Below are 11,181 nucleotides of genomic sequence, written 5' to 3'. Positions count from 1 at the left end.
ACTGACAGACCGAGTGGAACACTTTCTGAAGTTATTTATTAACTTGTCTAATTGCAGTTGCCAGTATGCAGGGGGAAAAATTACTTTAATATATTAAATTGACTTGGTTCCAGGGTATAGTCATGGGTGGCTAAATGCCCATTATGGCTGTGAATGATCAATACTCTAACATGTAATAAAGGGGCCTGAGAAGTGCAATTTTATAATCTAAAATTGCTATGAATCAACATGGCATGTCTTTCGCCCCTTTTAGTGTTTTTGAGCAAAACACTGTCACTCCAGTACAGCTCTTCCATTAACAAACATTACCAACATAATTTCTTTTTTAAAGCAGTGTGAAGTAGCTGCATAATACGGGAGTAACTTATGTTCTTAACTACACATCAAGGATCCAAAGTATGGGAGGGTATTGTGTATATCCCATTTTGGCACAGACTGTAAAATATTCAGACAGCTTTGACTCTGGAGCAAGTACTTATTAAAAGTGAAGCTTTTTTTTTTAAACAAGCAGTAGTGAATTAGGGGCGGGGGAGTGTTTTTAATGGTGGTAGGCTCTTAAGACGTTGTCTTCTCAATCAGCTCCTTCAACCCGCTCCGGAAATGGAGATCAGCAGCAACAGTGATGTAGCCCTGGAAGATCAGAGTAAATGTGGAGTTTAAATGACAATTTGCAGTGAAATTGGGACCAAAAGGCCAGATTTTGTCATAACTTACATCATGATACTTGACCACATCCTCGATGACCTCTATTCCATCTGGCAGTGGGATCTGTACACCTTTCTTAGTGTAATCTTGTGTTGCATTTGAAAAAGAAAAGGCACAATGTCCATGCAGAGTTAACTTTTTTTTTTAAATAGTTTAGTTTACATGTTCAAGCATGTATGTGTTGTAATGCATTCATGTTTTAGCTACGTTCCTGAACGTTTCAATTTGCCTAAGCATGAGCGGTTCTTCTGACACTCACAGGACAAATGAGAAATCCTTAGTAACTGACTGGTTTGGGTCATGGGGGTTGAAATCAGGCTATTAGTTTCTATATTCTAGGATATAGAGTTAAGTGAATGTGTTGGGGAAATATGTGCTGGAATCCACAGCGCAAAAAAAAAAAATGTTAAGTACAGTTATAACCTCAAGTGATTGTTGGAGCCAGAATTTGGAGAACATGCTGGCATTTCTACCTCTGGAGTGGTTTGTTCTCTTTCTCCCAACCCAGTATTTCTACAGGACAGTATTCATAATCAATTAAAAAAAAAACAGCCGGGTTTAGGCCATACCCACTGAAATTCAGTCTGAATTTAGATATGGAGATTAAGACTATTAAAAATGCAGATAGCATTTCATTACACCCCTAGTGTACACTGTATGAGTTGTACATTGTAAATACTATGCACTGAAAGCTAGAAAAGGAAGTCATAGATCACTTACTGTTTAAAAGGGGCACGATGGTCACTTGGAGCATAGCCTTCAGTGGTGCTTGCAATGGAATCAGCTGCGGATAGTGTAGATTGGGATAGTGGCCATCAAATGTGGAACCTCACAAAACTAACTTTAAACCAAAGATAAACTGAACATCGAATGTTGTCTTACCGCTAATGACTCCAAAGCAGACTGGTTAGAAAAGATTTTGAACCTAAAAAAAAAAGGGGGGGGGGTTATCCATTGTGTTCCAGATATTATACAATTTAAATAATCTGACTCACTTATTCAACACCTTATGTCAGACAAAATCTGAATTTGATTACATGTACTGTTTTTTTGCCCATTGCATCTACATACAATATTCCATAATGCTAAAGTGAAAACGTTTTTAGCATTTTATTTGAAAGTTTATTAAAAATCAATAAATGCATCATTGAAATATTTAATGGAGCACAGTACAGTGAGGGGAAACAAGTATTTTGGTCACTTGTTATTCAATATACTTCCATTGCATATCTCTATTTCAAATTTACACACTTTGTCATACTCATGACCAAATTAGTTTTTTTTTTTTTTTTTAAATAAAAATATGTTTCAAAAACAACATTGAGGGAGGGGGGAAGCTATTCAGACACCACAAATTAACAACACTGGAACTTTGTTGTAAAGCTGCTGATGGCAATTATAGTTTCTCTATGGTAAGAAGTAATTAGGTTTTTGGAGCGTTCCTCTTGGCAAATCGTCTTCAATTACCCAAGATTATGAGGGTTGCTCTGATGGACTTGCAATTTCAATGGGATTCAAGTCAAGAGACTGACTAGAACATGAAAGGCCTCCTTGAATTATTTAAGCTGTACGAGTGCATCTCAAACAATTAAAATATAACCTTTCATATATTCTATATTCATTACACAAAGTGAAAAATTTCAAGTTTTTATTTTGATGACTATGGCTTATAGCTCATGAAAATCAGAAATCCAGTATCTCCAATGATTAAAATATTTCCAAAGATCAATCAAAAAAAGGATTTACAATACAGAAATGTACAACTTCTGAAAAGTGTGTTCATTTATACACTCAATACTTGGTTGAGGCTCCTTTTCCATGAATTACTGCATCAATGCGGTGTGGCATGGAGGTGATCAGCCTGTGGCACTGCTGAGGTGTTATTGAAGACCAGGTTGCTTTGATAGCAGCCTTCAGCTCATCTATATTTTTGGGTCAGGTGTTTCTCATCTTCCACTTGACAATACCCTTAAACAATAGATTCTCTGTGGGCTTCAGGTCAGGCAAGTTGGCTGGCCAATCAAGCACAGTAATATCATGGTCAGCAAACCATTTGGTCATAGTTTTTGCACTGTGGGCAGGTGCCAAGTCCTGCTGGAAAATGAAATCGGCATCTCCATAAAGCTCGTCAGCAGATGGAAGCATGAAGTGCTCTAAAGTCTCCTGGTAGATGGCTGCGTTGACTTTGGACTTGACAAAACACAGTGGACCAACACCAGCAGATGACACGGCACCCCAAATCATCATAGACTGCGGAAACTTTACACTGGTCTTCACTGTCTACACTGGGATTCTGTGCTTCTCCACTCTTCCTCCAGACTATGGCCTTGATTTCCAGATGAAATGCAAAATTTACTTTCATTTGAAAAGAGGACTTTGGACAACTGAGCAACAGTCCAGTTCTTTCTCTCCTTAGCCCAGGTAAGACGCTTCTGGCGTTGTCTCAGGTTCAGGAGTGGCTTGATATTAGGAATGCAACAGTTGTAGCCCCTTTCCTGGAGATGTCTGTGCGTGGTGGCTCTTCATGCACTGACACCAGCCTCAGTCCACTCCTTGTGAAGCTCTCCCAAGTTCTTGAATCAACTTTTCTTGACAATCCTCTCAAGGCTGCGGTCATCCCTGTTGCTTGTGCACCTTTTCCAGCCAGCCTTTCCAGCAATGACCTTTTGTGGCTTACCCTCCTTGTGGAGGGTGTCGAAGTCAGCAGTTTTCCCCATGATTGTGGTTGTGTGTACGGAACTAGACTCAGATATATACAGTATTTATACTGTTTTACTCAAAATGAAATAATCTAATTTTTTTGTGATGAGGTTTTTTTTGTGCGTGCGCGCTGTAGGCTATAATTACCAAAATTAAAATAGAAAAATATTTGATACATTTTAGTTTACTTGTAATGAGTCCAAAATACAACCCCGATTCCAAAAAAGTTGGGACAAAGTACAAATTGTAAATAAAAACGTAATGCAATAATTTACAAATCTCAAAAACTGATATTGTATTCACAATAGAACATAGACAACATATCAAATGTTGAAAGTGAGACAGTTTGAAATTTCATGACAGCAACACATCTCAAAAAAGTTGGGACAGGGGCAATAAGAGGCTGAAAAAGTTAAAGATACAAAAAAGGAACAGCTGGAGGACCAAATTGCAACTCATTAGGTCAATTGGCAATAGGTCATTAACATGACTGGGTATAAAAAGAGCATCTTGGAGTGGCAGCGGCTCTCAGAAGTAAAGATGGGAAGAGGATTACCAATCCCCCTAATCTCATCTCATCTCATTATCTCTAGCCGCTTTATCCTGTTCTACAGGGTTGCAGGCAAGCTAGAGCCTATCCCAGCTAACTATGGGCGAAAGGCGGGGTACACCCTGGACAAGTCGCCAGGTCATCACAGGGCTGACACATAGACACAGACAACCATTCACACCTACGGTCAATTTAGAGTCACCAGTTAACCTAACCTGCATATCTTTGGACTGTGGGGAAACCGGAGCACCTGGAGGAAACCCATGCAGACACGGGGAGAACATGCAAACTCCACACAGAAAGCCCCTCGCCAGCCACGGGGCTCGAACCCGGACCTTCTTGCTGTGAGGCGACAGCGCTAACCACTACACCACCGTGCCGCACCCCCCAATTCTCATTTAAAGAATTATTAGTTTCACTTTTTTAAATAACTGATGGAAAATATTGACCTTTTTCATGATATTCTAATTGTTTGAGATGCACTAGTATATTTGGATTCATTGTCATGTTGAAACATCCATCCGAGTTTTACTTTCTTGGCTGATGAGATTAAAATCACCTCTATGCTGACATGTCATGATCTGAATTATTGCCAGAGTGTTTTATTTGTATAGTTCTACTGTTCCAAAAGAGTTCTGATTTGTCTAAATGCTTTTAGACATGCATCTCTCTGTTGCTTTTCTTGCACAGGGGCTTTACGTGAGGTTTTGGAACAGAACTGATTGTGGTGCAGGTTATTAGTCATTATTCTCTGTGTAATTGTTCTCTGCTGCATTCAGGTCATCCTGCAACTCTTTTTTTTTGATTGATTACTGGCTTACCTTCTTACGTTCTTATCTCTCTTACCTTCCTCATCATTATTCTGAGAGCATATTATGAAGTCTTGTGTGGTCCACTTGTCTGGTGGTCATAAGTTGATGTTTCAAGAGTTTTGCACCTGCATATTGTTGAACCAGTTGTACTGACAGGGATGTTCAAGGTCTTTGTTATGGCTCTGTCACTTTTTCTATTTGAATGTTTGTCATCCCAGTGAACTTTAGGAAGCTTCTTCTCCAGTACCATGATTGCTACTTGTTTCATAAAAGGTTCCCAACCAATGCCAACATTTTTTTAGAATGACACTAGATGCAATTTGCACAAGGATTTGCAGCACTTCATTTCATATTGTATAATTAATGTATACTTTTTGTTCATATTTTTAAGTACAAAATCAAAAGATATTGTGTGTAAGTTTTAAGTGAATGTATTCCTGGAAGTACATTAAATAACAAAAACAATAGTGTCTGAATACTTAACTATATGGCCAAAAGTTTGTGAACACACTGACTGTCACAACGATATGTACTTGTTGAACATCCCAGTCCAGATTAGTCCCCATTTGCTGTTATTATAACCTCCATTCTTCTGGGAAGGCTTTCCACTAGATTTTAAAATGTGGCTTTGGCGATTTCCTGTTCAGCCACAAGATCATTACTGAGGTGAGGCACTGATGTTGGGTGAGCAGGCCAGGGGTGAAGTCAGCATACCAGTTCATCTCAAAGGTGTTCACTGGGGTTGAGGTCAGGGCTCTGTGACAGCCACTTGAGTTCTTCCACTCCGATCTTGGCAGACCATGCGTTTATGGACCTCACTCTGTGCACAAGGGCATTGGCAAAGTCCAAGGAACTCTCTGCAGACCTCTGTGATCAAGGTGTTTGTTTTTTTTTTTTTTGAGAAATGGATCTGGGCAATGTTCGCAGGAGCACAATGGGCACCATCATTGTGAAATGGGAGAAGTACAGAACTAGGACTCTTCATACAGCTGGCAGTCTGGCCAAACCCACTAACCAGGCTGAAAAGGCTTTGGTCAGGGAGGTGACCAAGATCCTAATGACCATTCTAACAGGGCTTTAGAAGTCCTGTGCATGGGAAAACCTGCCACATGGACAACCAGCTCAGAAATACTCCACGATTTAAGCCTGTATGATAGAGTGGCTAGACGAAAACCCCTCCTGAGTAAAAGCATATGACAGGTACTTAAAAGACTCCATGAGCAAAAAAAGATTCTCTGGTCTGATGAGACAAAAATTGAAATTTTTAGACTGAAAACCTATGTGCTATGTCTGACGAAAACCCAGGTACTGCTCTGGAACTGGATAATATGATCCCTCTGGTGAAGCATGGTAGTGGTAGCATCATGCTTGGGTGTGTTTCTCAGTGGTAAGGACAGGGAGATTGTCAGAGTTGAGGGAAGCATGAATACACCCAAATACAGGTCCTTGAACAAAGGTTCACCTTTCAGCACAACAAAGACCTGAAGCATACAGTCATAACAATGCTGGGTGACTTCAGGACAAGTCTCTGAATGTCTCTGAGTGAACCCAGAGAAAATCTGTGGAGTGACCTGAAGATGGCAGTTCACAGACACTCCTCATCCAGTTGGATGAGCTTGAGAGAACTTGCCAGGAAGAATGGAAGAAACTGTTCAAATCCGCATGTGTAAAACGTGTAAAAGATTTACTCCAAAATACTCAAAGCTGTAAGTGCTGCCAATAGTTCTTCAATAAATTTGCAAAAAATTTCTAAAAATTTGGTTTTCACTTTCATTATGGGTTATTGTGTGTAGATTAAAATAAATTTAAGACATTTAAAATGAAATCTATAACACAGTCAAGTGCAAAAACCGAAGGGGTCTGAATAATTTTGCGTATATGTGGTGTATACACTGTATACAGTGTCTGGCAAAAGTATTCATCCCCCTTGGTGTTTGTCCTGTTTTGTTGCATTACAAGATGGAATTAAAGCTGCTAGCGGCCTTGGCGGGGCCCTCGCACATGCGGTTCCGCAACCCAGGACATCCCGCCACCCAACAAAACAGTCACATGTCATATATTCATCAAATGTTCAAAGGTGATGTGCATGTTGCAAATGCCATGACTGCTTGATGGATGAGAGATAGACAGACAAAGACTGTAAGTGTGTGTGTGTGTGTGTGTCTGTTTCTGTGGTGTGAAAATGTACATTTATATATGTACAAAACTATATGTGTCTCCTCCTTATCGCTATCTCACGCTGTAATCTTAAGTGATCTTAGCTTTCCTATGTCTGCAGTGTGTGTGTACAACCCCAATTCCAAAAAAGTTGGGACAAAGTACAAATTGTAAATAAAAACGGAATACAATGATGTGGAAGTTTCAAAATTCTGTATTTTATTCAGAATAGAACATAGATGACATATCAAATGTTTAAACTGAGAAAATGTATCATTTAAAGAGAAAAATTAGGTGATTTTAAATTTCATGACAACAACATATCTCAAAAAAGTTGGGACAAGGCCATGTTTACCACTGTGAGACATCCCCTTTTCTCTTTACAACAGTCTGTAAACGTCTGGGGACTGAGGAGACAAGTTGCTCAAGTTTAGGGATAGGAATGTTAACCCATTCTTGTCTAATGTAGGATTCTAGTTGCTCAACTGTCTTAGGTCTTTTTTGTCGTATCTTCCGTTTTATGATGCACCAAATGTTTTCTATGGGTAAAAGATCTGGACCGCAGGCTGGCCAGTTCAGTACCCGGACCCTTCTTCTACGCAGCCATGATGCTGTAATTGATGCAGTATGTGGTTTGGCATTGTCATGTTGGAAAATGCAAGGTCTTCCCTGAAAGAGACGTCGTCTGGATGGGAGCATATGTTGCTCTAGAACCTGGATATACCTTTCAGTGTTGATGGTGTCTTTCCAGATGTGTAAGCTGCCCATGCCACACGCACTAATGCAACCCCATACGATCAGAGATGCAGGCTTCTGAACTGAGTGCTGATAACAACTTGGGTCGTCCTTCTCCTCTTTAGTCCGAATGACACGGCATCCCTGATTTCCATAAAGAACTTCAAATTTTGATTCGTCTGACCACAGAACAGTTTTCCACTTTGCCACAGTCCATTTTAAATGAGCCTTGGCCCAGAGAAGACGTCTGCGCTTCTGGATCATGTTTAGATACAGCTTCTTCTTTGAACTATAGAGTTTTAGCTGGCAACGGCGGATGGCACAGTGAGTTGTGTTCACAGATAATGTTCTCTGGAAATATTCCTGAGCCCATTTTGTGATTTCCAATACAGAAGCATGCCTGTATGTGATGCAGTGCCGTCTAAGGGCCCAAAGATCACGGGCACCCGGTATGGTTTTCCGGCCTTGACCCTTACACACACAGATTCTTCCAGATTCTCTGAATCTTTTGATGATATTATGCACCGTAGATGATATGTTCAAACTCTTTGCAATTTTACACTGTCGAACTCCTTTCTGATATTGCTCCACTATTTGTCGGCGCAGAATTAGGGGGATTGGTGATCCTCTTCCCATCTTTACTTCTGAGAGCCGCTGTCACTCCAAGATGCTCTTTTTATACCCAGTCATGTTAATGACCTATTGCCAATTGACCTAATGAGTTGCAATTTGATCCTCCAGCTGTTCCTTTTTTGTACCATTAACTTTTCCAGCCTCTTATTGCCCCTGTCCCAACTTTTTTGAGATGTGTTGCTGTCATGAAATTTCAAATGAGCCAATATTTGGCATGAAATTTCAAACTGTCTCACTTTCGACATTTGATATGTTGTCTATGTTCTATTGTGAATACAATATCGGTTTTTGAGATTTGTAAATTATTGCATTCCGTTTTTATTTACAATTTGTACTTTGTCCCAACTTTTTTGGAATCGGGGTTGTACATGCAGAGTTTTCATATGTCTGCAACAAAATGCACAATGATGGCAGGTCACTAATATATAGATTTAGGCACTGCCTAAAAGCTGAGCTCCCGTCTGTTTCGGGGTTGTAGAATTTTCTTAGATCATAGCCAATCTCTTTTGTTTTATTTCTTTACTAGCTAACACTGGCCACTAGGCGGTGTGCATGACTGGTAATTACTAACACTGGCCACTAGGCGGTGTGCATGACTGGTAATTACTAACACTGGCCACTAGGCGGTGTGCATGACTGGTAATTACTAACACTGGCCACTAGGCGGTGTGCATGACTGGTAATTACTAACACTGGCCACTAGGCGGTGTGCATGACTGGTAATTACTAACACTGGCCACTAGGCGGTGTGCATGACTGGTAATTACTAACACTGGCCACTAGGCGGTGTGCATGACTGGTAATTACTAACACTGGCCACTAGGCGGTGTGCATGACTGGTAATTACTAACACTGGCCACTAGGCGGTGTGCATGACTGGTAATTACTAACACTGGCCACTAGGCGGTGTGCATGACTGGTAATTACTAACACTGGCCACTAGGCGGTGTGCATGACTGGTAATTACTAACACTGGCCACTAGGCGGTGTGCATGACTGGTAATTACTAACACTGGCCACTAGGCGGTGTGCATGACTGGTAATTACTAACACTGGCCACTAGGCGGTGTGTATGACTGCTAATTACTAACACTGGCCACTAGGCGGTGTGTATGACTGGTAATTACTAACACTGGCCACTAGGCGGTGTGTATGACTGGTGGTACACGTATACGGACAAACCACAAAAAATCGACTTGATGGATTTACCATTTTTTCTTTGGTATGGTACTCCGCTGGAGCTCCGCTATTATTGTGTGTGCGTGTCTGTTTGTCAGAGGGAGAGAGAGAGAGAAAGAAAGTGTGTGTGTGAAAGAGAGTGAGTGTGCTCATAGATGTTGCGTGCGCATGTGAGTTGCATAAATATGCATGACTGTGTGTGTATGAGTGTGCACAGAATTGTATATGTTATATCATCAGACTCATGATATCCAATATTTTGTAAAGTTTCAGATTGATCCATCAATGAATTGAACATTTTTCCCCATTTCCTGCTTGGCCAGATGGTGGCGCTGTGCTAGGCATCTGAATTACACATGTGAATATCATCACAATCATAATACACAATATTTTGTAAAGTGTCAAATCAATCAGTTAAGGCAGGGCTTTTCAAAGTGTGGGGCGCGCCTCCCCTAGGGGGCGCCAGAGTTCTTTAGGGGGGGCGCAACGTCAGGAAAAATACACCAGAATAAGTTACTATTGCGGACATTTAGCGAACTTCAGCTAGCCTTTGCCAGAGACAAAAATGGATCGATTTTTAGTACCTAAAGCTACAGTGAGTGAGACAGAGTCTGGGCCAAGCAAAAAAAGAAGGAAGTACGACCACGATTATTTAAAGTTTGGATTTTCATGGACTGGATCTGAAGATGCTCCACTGCCACAGTGTGTTGTCTGCCAAGAGGTGCTAGCTAACGATGCTATGAGATGTTTAAAATGTGTAAAACAAGATGTTTTTTAAAAAAATAAAGCACAGATGTTTAAAATGTGTAAAAAAAAAAAAAAAGATGTTTTAATAAAGCTCATATGTTTTAAACGTGTAAAAAAAAAGATGTTTTCAAAAAGCACAGATGTTTAAAATGTGTACAACAACCATTTTTTTAAAAATACGAATGGAACATTAAGGCTGGGTTTACATTAGACCGTATCAGCGGATCATCAGATTAACGTTTTTAAAACGATTAGTGTGCACACAGCAACACCAATACACGGATACGCTCGGCTCCGCAGGCATCCTACGCTCCAAATCACTCTGCCCTGAACAGCGAGTGCCCTCTGGAGGGTGCGCACTCCGGCCCTGCGCAGCTCACACAGCGCGCGAGTGAAGCGCACGAGCAGTGATTTGGGACTGAGCCGCTGTGTGTGTGATCTCAGTGCATATCGGGCATGCGCGTCACTTACCACTTGCAAGTGGAAGGATGGCAAGCCTAAAGACAATCATAACTACACAATGGGCAGTATTTGCATCAGTATTTGCAGTATTTTCATACTTTTATACTCTTTAATGAAAGGTGATACAAGGCGGAAGTCCGCACCGTTTTTCAGCAGTCGCGTCACATGACCAACGCCAGCGAATCAGGAAGGTGGATGTCACAGTGACGTTGTCCAATGACGACGCCAGCTAGAGCTCAGCACAGCGTATCCGCGTATTCTCAATGTTTACACAGCACCGGACCAGACACGATCTGGATTGAATACGTGGACCCTGGCGGATTCCCGTTTCCCGGTGTTTCCAGGTGTTTTAATGTAAACGGACAGTGCATACGCGAAGAAAATTAGACAGATACGGTCTAATGTAAACTTGGCCTAAGTATAGCAGCAACAACAAAAATGGGGGGTGGGGGGGGGCTGTTGTTTATTTGCTCTCTGAGGGGGGGGCTGACTCTCCCACAC

At 41.1% G+C, this 11,181-nt stretch overlaps 1 protein-coding gene across 3 annotated transcripts in view; it reads right to left on the bottom strand.

The window, feature by feature from the left end:
* Positions 1-19: 19 nt before the first annotated feature.
* The window catches only part of pltp (phospholipid transfer protein), a 55,006-nt gene continuing 43,844 nt past the window's right edge, over positions 20-11,181 (bottom strand). For all 3 annotated transcript variants that reach the window (XM_060919350.1, XM_060919352.1, XM_060919351.1), the window contains exons 13-16: positions 1,588-1,630; positions 1,426-1,489; positions 715-791; positions 20-630 (exon numbers count right to left, since the gene is read on the bottom strand). In XM_060919350.1, the coding sequence (XP_060775333.1) occupies positions 556-630; positions 715-791; positions 1,426-1,489; positions 1,588-1,630 (259 nt within the window). In that variant the 3' untranslated portion in view covers positions 20-555. The remainder of the gene's footprint in view (positions 631-714; positions 792-1,425; positions 1,490-1,587; positions 1,631-11,181) is intronic.

This window comes from Neoarius graeffei, chromosome 4 (assembly GCF_027579695.1).
Source record: "Neoarius graeffei isolate fNeoGra1 chromosome 4, fNeoGra1.pri, whole genome shotgun sequence".
Lineage (NCBI taxonomy): Eukaryota > Metazoa > Chordata > Actinopteri > Siluriformes > Ariidae > Neoarius > Neoarius graeffei.
The sequence above is the reverse complement of the archived record's forward strand: the minus strand, read 5'-3'. Positions and strand labels throughout refer to the sequence as shown.